Source organism: Protobothrops mucrosquamatus, unplaced genomic scaffold (genome assembly GCF_001527695.2).
Source record: "Protobothrops mucrosquamatus isolate PMUCROS unplaced genomic scaffold, P.Mucros_1.0 scaffold2757, whole genome shotgun sequence".
NCBI classification, from domain to species: domain Eukaryota; kingdom Metazoa; phylum Chordata; class Lepidosauria; order Squamata; family Viperidae; genus Protobothrops; species Protobothrops mucrosquamatus.
This window is the reverse complement of record NW_015388796.1, coordinates 22,736-45,291: the sequence shown is the minus strand read 5'-3', so window position 1 is coordinate 45,291 and position 22,556 is coordinate 22,736. Positions and strand designations below refer to the sequence as shown.

Sequence of the window (22,556 nt, the reverse complement as noted above, 5' to 3'; positions counted from 1 at the left end):
CTGGACTTCACCTGGGCCGATTTATTTACCAAGGCACCTGAAGACAAGACAAGAAACTATGGATGGAAACTAATCAAGAAGAGAAGCAACCTACAATGGACGCTTAAAAGTGTCAAATTTAGCGGACCTGGCTAAAATTTCCGCTTATTTGAAAGATCAATCACAAGAAAGATATATCTCGGTCTGGAGAAGATGGATAGATTATATTCAGAATAAATATGGGACTAAAAAGTTTCATTTGGGTTCTGAGTAAACTCTAGAGTATTGTTATTAATAGTTTATTTTAATGGAATTTTTGTTAGTTTTAATTATATTATTTTTAATATTAGTATTGTATTGTTTAATACTTAGGTGATGAATACGTTTAATTTTAATTTGTTTAAATTTGTGTTAAAGGGGAGTTAAAGCGCATTATGGATTTGGTTACTTTAATAGTTGGTTAATGTTAGATAGATTTTGATTATTATATTTGTAACCCTGTGTTCAGCTCTGGGAAGTGGGGGAGGGGGAGGGTGGGGTTTTGGGGTGGGTATGGGGGTTTATACTGTAATCTTCATAAAACTTTTAATTAAAAAAAAAAAGAAGAGAAGCAACCTGCAATTAAGGGGGAACTTTCCCAAAGGCCCTTTTTTTTTTCAGGAGGCAACTGGACTTTGTGTTTCTTTTGAAGACGTGACGTTTCGCTTCTCATCCAAGAAGCTTGGATGAGATTTGCCTTCGGAAGATGTGGGTACGCCATCCCTGGAAGCTTTTAAGAAGAGACTGGACAACTATTTGTCAGAAATTAGTATACATCTCCTGCTTGAGCAGGGGGTTGGACTAAATGACCTCCAAGGTCCCTTCCAACTCTGTTACTGTATGCTGCCAGCATGTTGGTTGAGGAATTCTGGGACTTGAAGTTCAGATTTCTTAAAGTTGCTAAGATGGAGAAACACTCTTTTGAATTGGCAGTACAACAGTCCTTAGATCAGAGAAAAAAATATGAAGATTTCTCTTTTTGTGCCTATGTCGCCCCTGCAAAATGCCAAACATAGCATCAGATAAATAAATAAAAATGAAAGTTAGGATGTTGGTTACCTTGTTTAAACATTTATTGTGCATCATCCATTAGAAATATGTCCCACTGATTGCCAGTCAAGTACATAACAGAGAGTCCCATATGATCTATAACTTCCTTCCTTTTTCAAATGAGCTTTCTATCGGGAGACAGTGAGATTGTATTCCAAGATATCTGGACACGTGGTTAGGGAAGGTTGATGGAGATGATTTGAGTTTTGGAAACCTACTCTAGAACTGGCTAGCTATACAGAATAAAAAGGTTGCAATTTCCCACCTTGTAAGATGCAGGTTGTCGTTGACTTACAACCATTAATTTAGTGACAGTTTGAAATTACAACGGTACTGAAAAAAGTGACTTAGATTGTTTTTCACCCTTACGACTGTTGCAGGATCTCCAGGCTCACATGATCAAAATTCGGATGCTTGGAAACTGACTCATATTTATGATAATTAGTGTCCCAGGGTCATGTGATCTCCTTTGGCAATCTTTGGATGAGCAAAGTCAGTGGGGAAGCCAGTTTCACTTAACAACCATGTAACCGACTTAATAACTGCAGGGAATCACTTAACAAATGTGGCAAGAAAAGTTGTACAATGAGGCAAAAGTCATTTAACTGTCTCACTTAGCAACAGAAATTGTCTGCTCAATTTTGGTTGTAAGTCAAGGACCACCTCTAGTTGGCTATTTCGCTTCAGGGCAAAACCAACTCAGCATTTGGCTGCGCCAATTCACGGTTTGGCCATCGTTACAGGAGAAACATGGAGCAGTAGGTTTCTGTGGTTCATATCTTAGATAAAGTGCCACGTTATGAAAATGACGTCGTCTTGGGGATGCACTATAGATTAAAAATAATATCAAAATACAAGTAGTCCTTGTCTTATGACCACAATTGAGCTCAACATTTCTGCTGCGAAGTGCGACAAACTTTCTTGCCACAGTTGTTAAACTAATCACTGCAGTTGATAAGTTACTTACACGGTTGTTAAGTGAATCTGGGTTGCCCATTGATTCAGCTTGGCAAAAGATTGCAAACGGTGATCACGTGACCCTGGGACACTGCAACAGTCGTAAGTATGAAGCAGTTGCCAAGCCTCTGAATTTTGATCACAGGGCTGTTGCAAAGGTCGTCGTAAGTCTGAAAAATGGTCACAGGTCACTTTTTCTAGTGCCATTGTAACTTTGAACGATGACTAAATGAGCAGCTTTTAAGTCGAGGACTACCTGTAGATTGGGCTGTGCTGGGAATCGTCACACTTTTTATTTCATCACAAGGCTGTTGTAAACTGTGCCCAGTCATCAACATTTCCAGTTTTAATTACTTCTGACATAAAAATCAAATTGTTCATCCTCTAAATCACGGGTGTCAAACTCGATCACGTCATGTGACGTATCGTGATGTTTTTTGCCTTTGCGGAGCCGGAGTGGGCGTGGCCTGTGCGTGACGCATCTGGTCCGTGGGCCGCCAGTTTGACACCTCTGCTCCAAATAGGCAGAATATGATTTTGTCCTGATTTTGCAAGCTGGACACACGGAAGGTATGCGCGCTTACAATTAATTTATTCTTTTATAGTGTAATCTACGTAGTTTTAACTGCCTGAAAAATTAAGGGCAGCTCCTTCCTACATTTCTTCCTCTGACAGTCACTGGTAATAAAATCCTTGAATTCTGTATCTGCAGGAAGCATAAGACTGCAGGTTTTACGAAGATTATTTGAAAAAATTAAACTAAATGTTTATAGAATTTTTAGAAAACATGGTACTAAGAGACGAAGACCAAAAGAGTCATAAAGCAACAGAAAATTTTATCTTTGAAGAAAGTGCCTGTGCAGAAAAATTCATTTGTTGAATGAATGTGCAGCTTGATTTCAGGATAGTTCAATGAGCGATCCAGCCCTCAAGGGTCTTCCTCTATAAAATTTCTATTTGGAAGATTATTTTGATAATTAAAACAAGGTAGAAAACAAAGAAATTTAGCGCATATATTTGCATGCCAGAGTGAACTATAAATGAAAAAAAATAATAGCAGAAGTGCGATATAGGGGTAAAAATCCATCAGTAGCTTTGCACAAATGAAAGGATTTCTCTTTTAAAATCTTTTAAAAATTTATGGAATTCTTCTACTTCATCCAGATAGCTTTCAAGGACAGAATATTCCTGAAAAAAAAAAAAAAAAAAAAAGAGAAGAAAAACACTATTGTGAATCATTTCAAATTCTAAGTTTAAGTATATAAAATTTTAAGTACAGGGAGTCCTCAACTTATGACCACAACTGAGACTAAAATTTCTGTTGCTAAGCGAGACTGTCCATTTTACAGTCTTTCTTGCCCCAGCTGCTAAGTGAATCACCACAGCTGTCAAATTAGTAACAGTTGTTAAGTTAATCCGGCTTCCCCATTGACTGTGCTTGTCAGAAGGTCACAAAAATTGATCACATGACCTGGGGACACTCATAATTCAGACAGTTGGCAACTGACTCTATATTTATGACAGTTGCAATGTCCCAGGATCATGTGATCACCTTTTGCCACCTGACAAGCAAAGTCAAAGGGTAAACCAGATTCACTCGTAAAATGGGGCAAAATCCACTTAACGAATGTCTCACTTAGGCACATAAATTTTGGGCTCAGTTGTGGTTGTAAGTCAAAGACTACCTCTAATCCTTCTTAGATGTTATAAGAAACCCTTCGGTCTTTTACGTAATCCATAAGCAATTCATTTCCAACAAACTGAGTTACCTCACGTATCCAGTTGTCTTCCTTCAATTGACTGAAAACTCGTTTCACTAAATCTTTGGCTGGCTCATCTTGACGATATTCCTCTTTTATAGCTGAACAGCATTTCTGATACAACTTATATTTATAGTGCTTCAGATTGTGATAAACCTGGGTACGTTGTTGACATACAGCACCAACCTTCAACCTCTGCAGAAACATAAGTTCTTTTAGTGGGCATATTCTAATAACAGTAGTAAACACTGCAATTAGTTGAGCAGTCACTTCATATTAGATAATTTGGGAACAGAATTAGGAGTCCAGCAAATACTCAGTAAGTTAAAGCTGTACATATGCATAGCAGATGCTGTTATTGCACAAAAGGAATTGGACAAAATGTTGCTTCAAAGTGCATAGTTCTCACATTATAAAATCATTTAAATGGACCAATTCACTTCTGTTTACTTAATTACCCAGCTATGTAAGATTAGTTACTTTCTTTGCACATAAATATCAGAAAAAAACCATTATTTTTAGGTATTTACTGCTATTCTAAATTAAGCCAATATCTAGCATTTTCATTTTCATTTTAGGCAGTGTTTGGGTTGTGCATTCAGAAAACCAAAATGCCAATGGAAAAAAGATTTCAAAATTGAGCCGGATTTTAAACTTGAGACTTTCTATATACATTTATCTAAGTTTTATATAAGACTTTGTAAAAACTGGGCAGTAAATAAAGTAGTACAGTATGATAAACGTCAACCCTAGTTTCCACTCTGAATCAGTAGGTTACAGTAAAAAATATCTTTTTCAAAAAGGAAGTTCACAAGAAGTTTAAGATAAGCAAATATTATAGAGTCAGACAATTCTTGCATGCAAGTTTATTAGCACTTATTTCAAGGAAATGACTCTGATTATTCTTGGTTGGTGATAGAAATAAACAATAAATAGCATGAACTGTAATACAGTATTTGGATCTGAAGTGGAAAACAATGTGAAAAACAAATCTTTCAGGAAGGCTAAAAAACGGAGGTGAGCACCACCCTCTAGAGTCAGAGACGACTGGACAGGGGAATCCTTTAACTTTATTAAACTAATAAAAAAACATAAAGGTTTCCATGTCAGTCATGTCTGACTCTAGGGGGCGGGGCTCATCTCCGTTGCTTGACCAAGAAAGCCGGCATTGTCCAAAAACAATTTCCATGACCATATGGCCAGCATGGCTATACACCAAAGACGCACAGAATGCTGTTTACTTCCCACCGAAATGGTACCTATTTATCTACTCACATTTGCATGCTTTCATATTGCTAGGTGGGCGGGAGCTGACCCCATTGCACTGCACTCAAGTCTCGAATGCAGGCTGTTAGTTGACAAGCTTGTCTTTAACGGTTGAGCCGTCATGCCCCCTCATAATGAGCTAATAGACAAGAGATAATCAGAACTAAAAGAAAGACAAGAAAACATGAAACAAGGATTGGAAAACTCAAGATTTGAAAAAATTAGGAAATGAAAAGAACAACAAATATTTTAGAACAGAGATGGGGAATGATGGCCACTTTATGACATGTGGACTTCAACTCCCAGAATTCCTGAGCTAGCATGGTTGGCTCAGGAATTCTGGGAGCTGAAGTCCACAAATCATAAAAGGGCCATTGTTCCCAATCCCTGCTTTAGAACTTCAGCAAAGGCAATTCAGATTCAGAGGAATCTCTAGCGATTTTGGAAAGGTGAATTTTGAAGGTTCTTTTAAAGAAAAATTGATGGGTACAGTGAGTAATGATCCTATCATGGTATCTACGAAACAACTTTCCCATTTTGGTTTTGAGCACACTACGTCTCTGGCAGACATTATTTTTAAATACCACATGTCAAACCTGTGAACAAAATGGGCTTAAAAAGTACAAAGACTTTAAAACACACAAATATGTTCATTTTTCAGTAATTAGCAAAGCCTACCTGTGTATCGTGGGACAAGAAGTCATCCACTTTCAGTGTTTTAGGATCGTACTGTTTTCCAGAAAAAATCACTATAAACTTACAGTCTCTGTCTAGCTCACAGGCTTGACAAATACGCGTCTCTGAGCATTGTGAAATTATGCGGACATCAGAGTAACTGTCCACTCGTGTCTAGAAAAATACAATTGATTAAAATTGTGTTGTTAATAGCTCCAGGGATTTAGTCACAACATCTTGGAGATATTACACATTCATATACCGCAGATTTAGATAGCCTTGACTTACAACCATAATGGAGTTCAAGTTTCTTGAAGGCAAATGAGAAAAATACTAAATCAGGAGGCATTAAAGCAGACATGTCAAACCCGTGACATCACGTGACGTCGTGTGACATTTCGGGACTATTTTGTCATTGCCGTCAATGGGGTGGGTGTGGCTTCCACATGACACATCCGGCCCATGGGCCTGCAGTTTGACACCCCTGCATTAAAGTATTACAAATATACAGGTTGTCCTTGACTTATGACCACAACTGAGCCCCAAATTTCTGTTGCTAAGTGAAACATTTAAGTGAATTTTGCCCCATGTTACGACCTTTCTTGCCACAGTTAAGTTAATCACTGCAGTTATTAGGTTAGTAACATGGTTGTTACGTGAAACTGGCTTCCCCATTGACTTTGCTTGTCAGGTATGAATAATAATAATAAAGTTGGAAGGGACCTTGGAGGTCTTGTAGTCCAACCCCCTACTCAGACAGGAAACCCTATACATTTCAGACGAATGGCTGTCCAACCTCTTCTTAAAGACTTCCAGTGTTGCAGCATTCACAGCTTCTGGACGCAGGTCGTTCCACGGATTAATTGTTCTAACTGTCAGGGAAATTTCTCCTTAGTTCTAGGTTGCTTCTCTCTTTGATCAATTTCCATCCGTTGCTTCTTGTTCTGCCTTCAGGTGCTTTAGAGAATAACTAGGTGACAAAAGGGGATCACATGGCCCCTGGACACTTCAACCGTCATAAACATGGACTGGTTGCCCGGCACCTGAATTTTGATCAGATGACCTTGGGGATGCTGGAACGATCGTGTGAAAAATGGTCGTAAGTTACCTTTTTTCCAGTGCTCTTGTAACTTTGAACAGTCACTAAACGAATTGTTTTAAGTCGAGGAGTACCTGTATAGGTTACTCTTTTTCATTGTTGCATACTGTACTAAGAAAAATAACACACCACATGGATCTGAATGCCAGAGCCAAATCAACTAAGCAATTAAATTAAAAGATTAAGAGGAAAATTTAGTACCTTGTATCGTTCTTTCCAGCGACATCCTGAAACTAGACTTTCAAGGCGAGGCTTAATAAAGCGGTGATCCAAATAATAGAGGGAAGTTAGCATATCCTGTGCATATCTTTTTTGTCTTTTCCCCTCTTTGGAGAGAAAACAAATAGGCCTTGTTAGTAACATCACAATTTTATAAAGAGTACAAGGAGTCCTCAACTTACGACCACAATTGGAACCGGAAGTTCTGTTGCTAAGGAAGGCGGTTGTTAAGTGAGTTGCACCTCACTAATGACCTTTTTGCCATGGTTGTTAAGTGAGTCACACGGTCCTTAAGGGAATTCAATTTCCCCCATTGACTTTGCTTGGTGGAAGCCGGCTGGGAGTAACAATCATGTACACCAGGGGTTGGGAATGATGGTCCTTTTATAACTTGTGGACTTCAACTCCCAGAATTCCTGAGCCAGCATGAGAGTTGAAGTACACAAGTCATAAAGGGGCCATCGTTCCCCACCTCTGATGTAATCCCAGGAGAATGCAACCATGGTAAATACATGCTGGTTGCCTGAATTTTGATAACCTGACTTGTGGGGATGCTGTGATGGTTGTAAGCAGTGCTTTTTTTCTAAAAAAAAACCAAAAAAAAAACAGGTGCTGGAATTCACACACGTCATACAAGGTTCCATCCAAAAAAGGTGCCGGAACTCCGTTCTGGGCGTTCTATGAGAAAAAAAGCCCTGGTTGTAAGTTAGACGAAGAGTTGTAAGTCACTTTTTTCAGCGCCACAATAACATCAAACGGTTGCTAAATGAATGGTAGTAAGTTAAGGATTTGCTCTAATACATTTATTTACTGCTCCGAGAAAAAAAATGAAAGAAGATAACAAATAGCCTTTTTGGAAGGGGTACTTGCTTACCATATAAAGAGCTCAAAAATGTATCATCAATTGCATTGATGAGAAAGGCATTTACGACTCTTTGAAAGTGCAAATAATGATCGACCTCAGACACTGTTAAAAAAAATATCAACAGAAATATGTGTCAATACGGCCCGTATGAATAAATGACTAGGTGCTAATAAATACTGTAAAAAAGATATTTAAGCTACTTCTTATTTGTTGTTGTGACCTTACCAAATGGAATGTGTTTCTCCAATAAGATACTGGCCCCATGATGCTTTCTGTCTTGATGCTGGTGCTCTTCCTCCTCAAAGTTCCCCCATTCCAACTCCTCTTCCTCTTGTTCTTCTTCCTCTTCTTCATCATCATCATCACTGATGAAATCTTTCATGCTGTCTTTATCAGACACATCACCGATTTCTTCTTCTGTGAGGGGTGAGTGAGCATCATGTTGTATCAAGTCATCATCTACACTTCCCTGGTGACGTGAAAAAAGGCACAGTATTAATAGAATATTTTAGTTGAATTCATTGGTGTTTCATGAATGGAGGTAGTATTAATTCATGTTAAAGGAATGTTGCTGCATATATAGAGAATATTGTACCAATATGTTTTATGTTAGGCCCCTGGGTATTGCAAAGTTTGAGTTGAGTGGTCATATAAAACAATAAGTAGCATATCTACAAAGATTAGAACTGTGCAAACAATGGTATTCAATGTGATGCTCTATCAAAGTGAAAGCTGGACTTTAAAGAAGCAGGATAAGAAGACGCTTTTTAATTTTGGGGTTGGGGAAAACTCCCGAGAATACTATGGACGCCAAGAAAACAAATAGATCATTGTAAGATCAACCCAGAGTTTCCACTGGAGGCACAAATGATCAGGTTCATATTATCCAACTTCAGAAATGTTATGTGGAGACCCAATTCTCCAGAGAAGGCTCTAATGCTGAGAAAGATGGAAGAAAAGAGAAGATAACCAACAGCAAGGTGGAGGGAGTTAGTTACAATAGCAATGACATTGTTGGAAGAGTTACAGATTATAATGGAAAAAGTCTATCTGGTCACTAAGAGTTGATTAAGAGTAGAAGACGTGCAAGATCAAAAGATGTGGAGCAGGGGTGGGGAACGATGGCCCTTTTATGACTAGTGGACTTCAACTCCCAGAATTCCATGCTGGCTTAGAATTCTGGGAGTTAAAGTCCACAAGTCTGATAAAGGAAAGACCTGGCCTGTGACACAACTGAATGGATAACATCGTCATCAAGATTACGTACTCGATGGCACGTAATCAAACAAAGTCACTCACAAGCCAATAATTTATGGCTACTTTCCTAGTGTTGGGATCACAAGGTAAATATAAAAAGATGCTTCTAAGATTCACACAGAGTAGGTGAAATCCATCTGTGGGCTAGCGTGAAAAAGCAAGTGTGAAAATATGCTTTGAAAATGAATTGAGAATGTACCTCATCACATTGATTGACTTTGCCAGATTTTCTTGATTGCCGGAAGGACAGTTCTTGCAGTTTTATGTGTCTTTCTCGCTTCTTATTTGCAGCTTTCTCTGCTGGGGATGTGGGTGACTCCTCATCAACAGATAAATCGTCTTCGCTAATTACGCTCCTGCCTTTAGCGATCACTTTCCTAGGAACATCACTGTCACTGCTTTTGTCACTGTCATATAACTTGGCTGCCCGAAGTCTCTTCCTCTTTCCAAAGGAGATGTTTCCTTCTTCCAGATCCTCTGAAGACACATCATTGCCTCCTTTCTGAAAATCTGCATCACTCCCAGCCTCGCTGTTCCTTTTGCTAAGTATGGAAGTCTCTTCTTCTTTTCCATCAACATCTTCTTTTAAACTGGACTTGGGATTTTCTTCTTCTTCTGATGATGATGATGACGTTGACGAGGAGGAGGATGGAATTTGGTCGTCATCATCCTGACTTTCAGGAAATATATATCTTTTAGTCCGCCTCCAGTCAACATGAGATTTGGCTACTGATTCTGCTGTCGTGCTTCTAGTTTTGTATCTTTTCCTTAGAGGATTAGTTTCCATAAGGATTTTCTAAAAATATATATATACATATATAAATTCTGAATTCTAAGTTCATATTTTTGCTTTTACAATTCCTAAAACAGAGATGGGAAAGTTTTCCTTTTCTGCTAACACCCCTTATTCCAGACTTAAAAGAAGTGGATGTACAGTAAACCCTTAATTTAATGGATTGTTAATTGGGGGAAAAAGTACAAGCAGTCCTTGACTTACAACCATTCATTTAGTGACTGTTCAAAGCTACAACGGTACTGAAAAAAGTGACTTATGACTATTTTTCACACAACCGTGCAGCAGCTTCAATGATCACATGATCAAAATTTGAATGCTTGGCAACTGGCATGTATTGGTGGCAGTGGCAGTGTCCTGGTGTCACACGATTCCCGTTTGACCTTCTGACAAGCAAAGTCAATGGGGAAACCAGATTCATTTAACAATTGTTACTTATTTAACAGCTACAATGATTCACTTAAAAACTGTGGCATGAAAGGTTGTAAAAAGGGCATAACAGTTAGCAACTGTCTTGTGAACTACAGAATTTTGGGCTCAGTTGTAAGTCAAGGAGTACTTGTAATGTCTTTCAGAACCCATTGCCTCTTATGGCCAATGAAATCTAACACAAGTATATTTTGGTAAAAGGATCCAAAATCAGCCAAATGAGTCCATTTTTTTGTGTATATGTGGGGAGAGAAATCTCATGGAACATTTTAATGTTGTAGAATTATAATGAAACCAGAAAGAAAATCTCACTTTTGGAAATAAATTCTGCAAGTTATAGAGAACTACAGAATTTTCAGAGAATTTGCCAAAATATTGATTCAAGGCCTGCAACATAACTAGCCCTTCATAATTGCTTATTAGGTTCCTCAGACTTCTGCATCAAACAAAGATAATCTGATAGGTATTTGGAAACAGGCAAACACACAGCCCGCTAAGGATGCTAAGCATGACCATATGAAAGATTACTTCTGTTTATTTTTACCTCATCTTTATTATTTTTAGAAATAAGGTGGCGAACATACTTAATATTTCTTCCTTCTTTTCTTTATCCCCACAACCCCAACCTTGTAAGGTTGTGGGTTGGATTGAGAAGGAATGACTGACCCAAAGTCACCCAGCTGGTTTTCATGGCTAAGGTGGGACTTGAACTCACCTTTTTTCGGTTTCTAACTGGTTGCCTTAATCTCTAGATCAAACTGGTTCTTGGTTTATGCCGCACTTCAAACTCCTCTTGAAGTCTGTAAATGTAAAAGTAGAAGTTCAACATCGGAAAACAGAGACTTTTCAGAAACTGATATTGATTAAAAGTACTTTTTAAAAACAAAAATATTATTAAATAATATTATTTTCACGAAATGCATCAAGTAACAACAGCTAATAAGTAGCAACAAATAACACCATATTCTTATAGTCTTTGAGACAACATCCAAGACACACTACAACAGCATCAAATAAGAATGGCTGCCAGAAGTGCAAGATTCAGAATTTTGGATCTGCATCCACACCTGAAGTGGTAAAAGAGGATGCGAAGAAGAGGAAGAAGGTTGAGGCTCTGGAAAGAGTGCAGAGAAGAGCAACAAAGATGATTAGGAGACTGAAGGCTAAAACATACAAGGAACGGTTGCTGGAATTAGGTATGTCTAGTCCACAGGTCAGCAGTCTATGGTTCCGGAGCCGCATGTGGCTCTTTGAGCCTTCCCCTGCGGCTCCCAGCCTCCTCTGCCATTTGCAGAGACAGAGAGGCACTTGCGCGTCCCTTCCTTCCCTCTCTCTCTCTCTCTGTGTGTGTAAAAAAGAGAGTGGTCTCACCCTGTTCCACGAGCTGAACAGGGGCTTCTGCTTTGGCTGCGTCTCTGCAGGAAGCAGGAAGCAGAAAGCAGCTAGCTAGCCCAGCTATGCTGACTCAGGAATTCTGGGAGTTGAAGTCCATGAGTCATAAAAGAGCCGAGGTTGCCTACCCCTGAGCTTGTTGGAGAACAGCTTGAAGCCAGCTTGCCAGGTGAGCAGAAGATCGGAGAGAGGGAGGGGGGGGAGAGAAAGAGAGAGAGAGGAAAGAGAGAGAGAGGGAGAGGAGAGAGAGAGGGAGAGAAAGAAAGAGAGAGAGAGAAAGAGAGAGGAAAGAGAGAAAGAGAGAGGAGAGAAAGAGAAAGAGAAAGAGAGAGAGAGAGAGAGAGAGAGAGAGAGAGAGAGAGAGAAAGAAAGTGGGGGAAGAGGACTGGCAGACAAAGGGCAGAAAGAGAGGGACACACACACACACACACACTGGAACAACACACACACACATACAGACAAACACAGGAACAACCTGCCTACAGAAGCTGTGAATGCTCCAACACTGGAAGTTTTAAAGAAGAGATTGGACAACCATTTGTTTAAAATGGTATAGGGTCCTGCCTGAGCAGGGGGTTGGACTAGAAGATCTCCAAGGTCCCTTCCAACTCTGTTGTTATTCTGTTATCATCAGGCAAACTATCGCTTTTCGCTTGACCGTATCCCTGCGAAGATCTCCCTTGAAATGTAATTCTCGGCTGCAAGGAGCGATGGAATCCCAGGAGGTAGCTGAGGGCGATTGCTGGGGACGATGGGACTCGGAATCCTAGGCACCGGGAAAGACTAAGCGGGCGGAAGACTGAATGACAACCCTAAACTTTCCCCACTTTCCTGTCATTCCAGTTCTGCCAAGGCAGCTTAAAAGTAAACCCGATCCCTTCTGAGAAAGAGAAACCAAAAGCGAAACTTATTGCGCTCGGGCGTCTTCTTCGAAAACAGGTAGAGGCTTTGGGCTACAAACCCATCAGGCCCGGGATTCATCGGGATCCCTTCCAAATCTAGGCAACGCTCCCTTGAAATGCGAGATTAAGACGGACGCCGGCAGCGCTCACCTGACTCCGAAAGCGCTTCCAGGAAACGACTGGCGGACGCAGCTAGCGGAGCAAAACTCGAACTGTCAAAACAAAACTGCGTAGGCCATTTTGTTTGTCGGGCCCGCTTCTTTTCTTCCTGGCTGTAATTGGCTGAGCTTTACCACCACTCAGTTCCGGCTCCTTGTTCAGGCGGCCGCTCCAGCTGACCAGGAAAGAGGCGGGGCGTTTCGTGGTGTTCGGCAACTATTTGTCAGAAATTAGTACACGTCTCCTGCTTGAGCAGGGGGTTGGACTTGAGGACCTCCAAGGTCCCTTCCAACTCTGTTACTGTATGCTGCCAGTATGCTGGTTGAGGAATTCTGGGAGTTGAAGTTCAGATTTCTTAAAGTCGCTAAGGTGGAGAAACACTCTTTTGAATTGGCAGTACAACAGTCCTTAGATCAGAGAAAAAAAAATAATATGAGATTTCTCTTTTTGTGCCTATGTCGCCCCTGCAAAATGCCAAACCTAGCATCAGATAAATAAACAGTAATAAAAATGAAAGTTAGGATGTTGGTTACCTTGTTTAAACATTTATTGTGCACCATCCATTAGAAATATGTCCCACTGATTGCCAGTCAAATACATAACAGAGAGTCCCATATGATCTATAACTTCCTTCCTTTTTCAAATGGGCTTCCTATCGGGAGACAGTGAGATTGTATTCCAAGATATCTGGACACAACGTGGTTAGGGAAGGTTGATGGAGACGGTTTGAGTTCTGGAAACCTACTCTAGGACTGGCTGGCTAGTTATAGCCAGAGAAGCTCCATTTTGTTGAGGAAAAAAGCCCCTCTCATTTTGCTTTCAGATGTTTTATCTTTGGTCCTCTCATTTTTGGGCCTTACATCATTGCCCTAAAATTCCTGGACATTCCCGATAGCCTTATCAAGGGACTCCAAAGATTCAGGGCTAACTTCCTTTTCCTGTTGCAGATAAATTAGCTAGAAAGTTTTGCATACTTAATTATCAGCCATACCAGTTAGGGACAGTGGGACAAGCGCTGTGATGAACCCACTTTCTGGGAGGGTCATCTTCTCTGAGGTTGTGAGTATCGTATTGCTTGTTTATTTATTTATTTATTTATTTATTTATTTATTTATTTATTAAATTTATATACCGCCCTATCTCCCTTACGGGACTCAGGGCGGTGTTACCTAGTGCCTGCTTTGTACCTATTGATCATGTGCCTGGATTTCCCCAAAGTGTATAAAGGTTATGCCAATTTGTGTATGGGGCGTGTGTCTGAATTTGTGACGTAGTCCCGAGAGCACATCTCTTTGCGCAATACAGAATAAACAGGTTGCAATTTCCCACCTTGTGAGATGCAGGTTGTCCTTGACTTACAACCATTAATTTAGTGACGGTTCGAAATTACAACGGTACTGAAAAAAGTGACTTAGATTGTTTTTCACCCTTACGGCTGTTGCAGGATCTCCAGGTTCACATGCTCAAAATTCGGATGCTTGGCAACTGACTCATATTTATGATGGTTACAGTGTCCCAAGGTCATGTGATCCCCTTTGGGAATCTTTGGTTGAGCAAAGTCAGTGGGGAAGCCAGTTTCACTTAACAACCATGTAACCGAATTAACGACTGCAGGGAATCACTTAACAACTGTGGCAAGAAAAGTTGTACAATGAGGCAAAAGTCATTTAACAACTGTCTCGCTTGGCAACAGAAATTGTCTACTCAATTGTGATCGTAAGTCAAGGACCACCTCTAGTTGGCTATTTCGCTCCAGGGCAAAACCAACTCAGCCTTTGGCTGGGCCAATTCACGGTTTGGCCATCGTTACAGGAGAAACATGGAGCAGTAGGTTTCTGTGGGTCATATCTTAGATAAAGTGCCACGTTATGAACATGACAACGTTTTGGTGATGCACTATAGATAGAAATAATATCAAAATACAAGTAGTCCTTGACTTATGACCACAATTGAGTCCAAAATTTCTGCTGCGAAGTGTGACAGCCTTTCTTGCCACAGTTGTTAAGCGAATCACTGCAGTTGATAACTTACTTACACAGTTGTTAAGTGAATCTAGCTTCCCCATTGATTCAGCTTGGCAAAAGGTTCCAAACGGTGATCACATGACCCTGGGACTCTGCGATGGTCATAAGTATGAAGCAGTGATCACAGGATCACGGGGCTGTTGCAAAGGTCGTAAGTATGAAAAATGGTCATAAATCACTTTTTCTAGTGCCATTGTAACTTGGAACGAGCACTAAATGAGCAGCTGTTAAGTCGAGGACTACCCATAGATTGGGCTGTGCTGGGAATTGTCACACTTTTTATTTCATCAACCAGTCATCAACATTTCCAGTTTGAATTACTGTTGACATAAAAATCAAATTGTTTATTGTCTAAATCACAGGTGTCAAACTCGATCGCGTCATGTGACGTATCGTGATGTATCGTGACGTTTTTTGCCTTTGCGGAGCGTGGGCGTGGCCTGTGTGTGACGCATCTGGTCCGTGGGCCGCCAGTTTGACACCTTTGCTCCAAATAGGCAGAATATGATTTTGTCCTGATTTTGCAAGCTGGACACACGGAAGGTATGTGCGCTTACAATTATTTTATTCTTTTATAGTGTAATCTACGTATCTACGTAGCTCTTCCACTCCACTGGATCTTTCTTACTGCTCTGCCTAACAAAGAAATTAAATTTTCTGTTCGAATTTCCCTGCATTTCTCTTCCACATGATGGCGTTGTTGTCCAACTGTTTCCCATCCTCCTGCTTTCATAAAAATATTGTTTCATAAGCAATGGGCCACCTACTGTTTTGGAAATAATTTTCAATGCTCAGGAAAAACAGACTTTATACTTTGATTATTAGTATGGGGACGATCTTTTATTAAATGGGTGGGGATGAATTTGAAACAGCAAGTTCATGCAGCTGAGTACAGCAAGAGTTTACACTGGAGACCAGAATAAGCAAGTGAAAGGAGAGGGTTAAGACTGTTTTCAGGGCAACCAGTTAAAACATAAAAAACTAAAGCAAACTGACTGTTGTTAGGATCTTTCTAAGTCAGCGTTTCTCAATCTGAGCAACTTTTAAGACTTATGGATTTCAACTCCCAGAATTCTCTAGCAGCATACTGGTTGGGAAATTCTGGGTGTTGGAATTCACAAGTCTTAAAGTTGCTTAAAGTTATCTTCCTGGGCTCCAAGATCACCGCAAATGGGGACTGCAGCCAAGAAATTAAAAGATGCTTGCTCCTGGGGAGGAAAGCTATGGCAAATCTAGACAACATACCAAAAAGCAGAGACATTTCCCTGCCAACAAAAATACATATAGTCAAGGCCATGGTTTTCCCAGTTGCAATGTATGGCTGTGAAAGTTGGACCATAAGAAAGGCTGAGCGCCAAAGAATTGAGGCCTTTGAACCATGGTGCTGGAGAAGACTCCTGCGAGTCCCCTGGACTGCAAGGCGATCAAACTGGTCAGTCCTAGAGGAGATCAACCCTGACTGCTCTTTAGAAGGCCAGATCCTGAAGTTGAAACTCAAGTACTTTGGCCACCTAATGAGAAGGAAGGACTCACTGGAGAAGAGCCTGATGCTGGGAAAGATTGAGGGCAACAGAAGAAGGGGACGACAGAGAACGAGGTGGCTGGATGGAGTCACTGAAGCGGTAGGCGTGAGCTTAAACGGACTCCAGAAGATGGCAGAGGACAGGAAGGCCTGGAGGAACGTTGTCCATGGGGTCGCGATGGGTTGGACACGACTTCGCAACTAACAACAACAAAAGTTGCTCAGATTGAGAAACACTGCTTTTAAGTGCAGAGAGAAGGAGCAGGAGAGAAGAGGGATATTAAAATGGCCAAAACAGGTCCATCTTAATAATTGAATACTTTCTGAAATTCTTTTCTCCTCTTGTAAGCTGATGCTCTGAACTGGAATCGTGTGAATTCAGCTATATCAGCTATTCACGTAATTCAGAACGAATAGCTTAACAAGCTTGGCAAAGCCCTGTTTGAAAGTCCTCTGGGCTGCAGGCTTTTAAAAATGGAATTGGAAAAGAAAGCCACCTATTCCTTAATGCAGCGGCTCCCGACTTTTTCTATACCCCGCACCCCTAGAACGCTTCTGATATATTCTCGCACCCCTCACAAAAGTTCAAAATAAGGCCAACGAATTATGCTTATACACTATAATTTTGAAAACCTAAGTTTTCGCACCCCCTGAAATATCGTTTCACATCCCCAGGGGTGCAAGCATCCCTGCCTGGGAACCCCTGCCTTAACGCAACCCGTAGAAATCACTGGAGGTTTTTAAGAAGAGATTGGCTAGACACTTGTGTGGAACGTTATAGGGTCTCCTGCTTGAGCAGGGAGTTTGACTAGAAGAACTCCAAGATCCCTCCCAACTGTGTTATTCTGTATAAATATCCAAGATGAAAACCTTTTTTTTGGGAATATTGGGATTTTATCGCAGCAAAGGAATTTATAAAATTGGAAATGGCAAAGCATCAAACATCCAAAACAGTTTGCACATGAGAAACATATATAATATTGAATAATAAAATAACAGAGTTGGAAGGGACCTTGGAGGTCTTCCAGTACAACCCCCTGCTCAGGCAGGAAACCCTATACTGTTTCAGACAAATGGTTGTCCAATCTCTTCTTAAAACCTCCAGCGATGGAGCACCCACAAGTTCTGGAGGCAGATTGTTCCACTGATTAATTGTTCTCACTGTCAGGAAATTTCTCCTTAGTTCTAAGTTGGTTCTGTCCTTGATTAGCTTCCATCCATTGCTTCTTGTCCTGCCTTCAGGTACTTTGGAGAAGAGGCCGACCCCCTATTCTTTGCCACAGCCCTTCAAATATTGTAACCCTGCTCTCATGTCACCCCAGCCCTTCTTTTCATTAGACTTTTCATTAAACAATCATTTTCATTCATTGCTCAGTTTTTAACCTCAGCAATAAGAGCAACAACAACAACAACAACACATTATTCCAATATCTCAGGGGCTGCCACAAAGAAGAGGAAGTCAAGCTATTTTCCAAGGCGCCTGAAGGCAGGACAAGAAGCAACGGGTGGAAACTAATCAAAGAGAGAAGCAACCTAGAACCAAGGAGAAACTTCCTGACAGTTAGAACAATTAACCTGTGGAACAACCTGCCTCCAGAAGCGGTGAATGCTCCAACACTGGAAGCTTTTAAGAAGAGACTGGACAGCCATTTGTCTGAAATGGTATAGGGTTTCCTGCCTGAGCAGGGGGTTGGACTAGATGACCTCCAAGGTCCCTTCCAACATCATCATCATCATCATCATCATTATTATTATTGTCATCATCATCATCATCATCATCATCATCATCATCATCATCAGCAGCAGCAGCAGCAGCAACAACAACAAAAACTGGCCACAGGCAGAATGACAAACAACGTTGCAGTGAAAGCTGTGTCTTTTTGGGGTGTATGCAATGCAGATAGAAAAGGGATGTTGCTTATGATGCTACAATACTGCTCATGTTATTCTGATCTCCTTTCCCTTGGGGTTCTTATTTTGGGCTCTATGGGGAATTTCAAGGGAGTTTGAGGCTTTGATTGATTGATTGTGTGCCATCAATGCAATGACAACTTTTAGCAACCACATAGATAGATTTTCTCCATGGCAACTTATGTCTCCAACTTGGTCTTTCAAGTGTTCCATCCGTGCATTGCTACTGTAATAAAGTCCGTCTATCTTACTGCTGGTCATACTGTTCTGCTCTTTGCTTCCATCTTCCCCATCATTAGAGTTTTCTCCAGAAAGTTGGAAAATTTGGGAAAAATATCACAACTTTATTTTCACAGGCCTTAATGGGAAGCAAATGTGGGTCTCTGTTCTTGATTCAGTGAAGCTCTTTATATATTCTTAATAAAGTCAGGATTAATAGTGTAGGAACAACCTTCTGATTTCCCAGTAGGTGGCATTTGAGCCTTATATTTGAGGAAAACAAAAGCTAGAGGAAAAAAAATGGCTCACCTCATTCCACTTTCTCACCTTTTTATTGCTGTTCTTCTTACTACCGGTAAGTAAAATATCCAACATCGGTGCAGACAAAATTAGGTTAGGATGACTTTAATGGGCATTGTTGTCTAGGACAAGGGTTCCCAATCTTAGCATGTGTGGATTTAAACTCCCAGAATTCAATTTTAAGTCTTCAACTTTAAGATGTCTGGACCTCAACTCCCAGAATTCTCAATCTTGGCAACTTTAAGATGTGTGGATTTCAACTCCCAGAATTCAATTTTAAGTCTTCAACTTTAAGATGTGTGGACTTATTTATTTATTTATTTATTTAATTTGATTTATATGCCGCCCTTCTCCCGACAGGGACTCAGGGCGGCGCACAACATATTTAAAACCAGAACATGTATACAATCCCCCCCTTAAAACCGAATTAAACCGAATTTTAATGTTGCGTCTTCCGAATAATTTAAAACCCAATATAAAATCCACCCTAGGTCAGGTCCGCTTGCTGAAAAAGCCATGTCTTGAGGGCGCGACGGAAGGTAAGGAGATCCGGAATTATCCGGATCTCGGGGGGTAGTTCATTCCAGAGGGTAGGGGCACCCACAGAGAAGGCCCTCCCCCTGGGGGTCGCCAGCCGACACTGCTTGGCCGACGGCACCCNATTACAGTAGTCCAGGCGGGAGGTGACAAGAGCATGAGTGACTGTGTGTAAGGCGTCCCGGTCCAGAAAAGGCCGCAACTGGTGAATCAGGCGAACCTGATAAAACGCCCCCCTGGTCACGGCCGACAGATGGTCATCCAAGGTCAGCCGTGAATCCAGGAGGACTCCCAAGTTGCGCGCCCTCTCTGAGGGGGCCAAGATTTCTCCCCCTATAGTCAGCGATGGCATCAGCTGACTATGCCGAGGCGCCGGAAACCACAGCCACTCGGTCTTGGAAGGGTTGAGCCTGAGTCTGTTCCTCCCCATCCAGACCCGTACGGCTTCCAGGCAACGGGCCATCACGTCAAGGGCATCGTTGGGGTGGCCTGGGGTGGAAATGTACAGCTCCCAGAATTCTCAGTCTTGGCAACTTTAAGAGGTGTGGACTTCAACTCCCAGAATTCCTGAGCCAGCATGACTGGCTGGGATTTCTGGGAATTAAAGTCCATACGTCTTAAAATTACTAAGATTGGGAGCCCTTGTCCTAGAGAACAATGCCCATCAAAGTCACACTAACCTAATTTTGTCTGCACGGAGATGGGATATTTTGCTTAGTAAGAAGAGCAGCAATGAAAAGGCGAAGAAGTTGAATGAGGTGAGCCATTTTTTTTTCTCTAGCTTTTGTTTTCCTCAAATGCCACCTGTTGGGAAATCAGAACTCCTGAGCTAGGAAAGTTTATCATGAGCTTTATCCCTCTTCCCTCTTCCTCAAGTAAGACTGTACAGGTAGTCCTTGGGTTATAACCATTCATTTAGTGACCATACTAAGTTACAACCGCATTGAAAAATGTGACCTATAACCATTTTTCATACTTTTGACTGTTGCAGCATCCTTGAGGTCACATGATCAAAATTCAGGTGCTTGACAATTGGTTCATATTTATGACAGCTGCAGTGTCCTGGGGTCATGTGATCACTTTTTGTGACCTTCTGACAGGCAAACTCATCAGGGAAGCCAGATTCGCCTAACAACTGTGTTGTTCACTATACAACTGCAGTGATTTACTTAACAACTGTGGCAAGAAAGGTCGTAAAATGGAGCAAAACTCACTTAACTGTCTTGCTTAGCAACATAAATGTTGGGCTGAATTGTGATCATGTAAATCGAGGACTATCTGTAAGCAGTATGATAAAATACAGAAATTTCAAATTGTTTCAGCTTTACACCCAAAAGATGACTCTAGTGGTAGTTGAGGCTGTGTGGGGAAGAAATGATATATGAAAATGTTTTAGAGCTAGGTCTGGAGTGAACAGTAGAGGAAATGGATGGCAAAGGCAATTTCACGACTAATGCTCAAAACATTCAATTTCTGGCTTATCTGTTGAAGAGTCCTGCTCCAAAACCTAACATTAAGGAATTTAGAAACTGTAAAAAAATACTTAACTATGTATCAGTTATTTCAGGAACTGAAATCTTATCAATAAGAAAAGAGATGCTTGCAACTCTAAATGATTACCACTTTCCTCCAGGAGACCTTGTTCACTGGACCCCGAATAAAATCCTTAACTACATAATGTCTCCAGATGGCATGGGCCAAACTTTTTTGCCCTTATTTTATTAGGTGTATGAGATTAGAGGGGATTAAAAAGCAAAGCATCTGTCTGAGGCAATGCAGAGGCTGAAGACATCTTCAATCTCACCTAAACAAGACAGGTTTGCTTCAAGGGGTTGTAACTCAGGGCAGCCTTTTCACCTCTTAAAAGCTCATCAGTATAATATGTAAGATCTGTACCATAGTAGAATAGTTTATGTACAGAGAGGGTGGCCTGGTGGTCTCTAAGAAGAGGTTGGCAGCCAACTCTTGGTTTTCCTGCACCAAAATGATTGCTGAGGTCCATTCCAACTCGTCAACTTTAGGATTCTAAGATTCTAAAATTCAATAACTTCTAAAACAACTACTTCTCCTTCTCCCCCTCCCCATGTCTCCCTCACCCTCTTTCTTCTCTTCCTCCTCCCCTCCTTCTTTTACTGCTTAGGGCAGTGGTGGCAAACATATGGCACGCATGCCAGAGGCGCCACTCAGAGCCCTCTCTGTGGGCATGCGCGTCGCCGCTGCCAGAAGCTCATGCAGGTCTCCTGCCCACCGCCCCACCAGCCAGAGACCCCCTGGATCACCCCCAACCCTGCCCGGCCCCCACAGGCCCCCACACGAGCAACATCGAGGTGGTCAAGCCCACCCCGGCCTGGCACACTCAGTCTGCTGTGACTACCGCAGCCACGCCCACCCAGTGGTCCATGCCCACCCCACCCTCCTGAGGGCACCACAGTGCAGATGCGGCCCTGGCACTTTGCGATAAATAAGTGGGCTTTGGGTTGTGGTTTGGGCACTCGGTCTCTAAAAGGTTCGCCATCACTGGCTTAGGGTATCAAGGGAGATATAAAGTTCTGCCCCTTTCATCTGGTGGCCTCAACCATTGTTAATTGATCTTGTTGTAGTGTGTCTTTGATGTTATTTCTCTATCTTCTTCTGGGTCTGCCTCCTGTTCTTTGACCTCCTCCTCTTTTTGTGTATGCCTTGTATGGTATGGAATCCCACAACATTGTCTCCAGGTGAGCAAACCACTTTATTTGCTGTTTTTGTATGTAGTTTAAGATTGGTCTATGCCAATGGGGGGGGGGAGAGAGGAGGGGGTCTTGATGGGATCCGAGAAAGAATAACAGAATAACAAAACAGAATAATAGAGTTGGAAGGGACCCAGAGGCGCTCCAGTCCAAACCCCCATACAAGCAGGAGACTCTATACCGGGGTAGGCAACCTTGGCTCTTTTATGACTCATGGACTTCAATTCCCAGAATTCCTGAGCCAGCATGGCTCAGCTTGGAAGCCTCTCCCTTTCCCCTCAGCATGGCTGGCTCAGGAATTCTGGGAGTTGAAGTCCATGAGTCATAAAAGAGCCATGGTTGCCTACCCCTGCTCTATACCATTTCAGACAAATGGTTATCCAATCTCTTTTTAAAAACCTCCAGCGACGAAGCACTCACAACGTTTTGAGGTTAGCTGTTAATTGGTTAATTGTTCTCACAGGAAATTTCTCCTT

The 22,556-nt window shown here is 41.4% G+C and overlaps 1 protein-coding gene across 1 annotated transcript; it reads right to left on the bottom strand.

Moving 5' to 3' along the window:
- Positions 1-2,529: 2,529 nt before the first annotated feature.
- Positions 2,530-9,953, bottom strand: CCDC82 (coiled-coil domain containing 82). Its single transcript, XM_015825685.1, has 7 exons — positions 9,366-9,953; positions 8,135-8,378; positions 7,919-8,011; positions 7,027-7,151; positions 5,730-5,900; positions 3,795-3,980; positions 2,530-3,213 (listed from the first exon to the last, which is right to left on the bottom strand). The coding sequence occupies exons 1-7, from the start codon at positions 9,951-9,953 to the stop codon at positions 3,112-3,114; spliced, it is 1,509 nt and encodes a 502-aa protein (XP_015681171.1). The 3' UTR covers positions 2,530-3,111.
- Between the last annotated feature and the right edge of the window lie 12,603 nt (positions 9,954-22,556).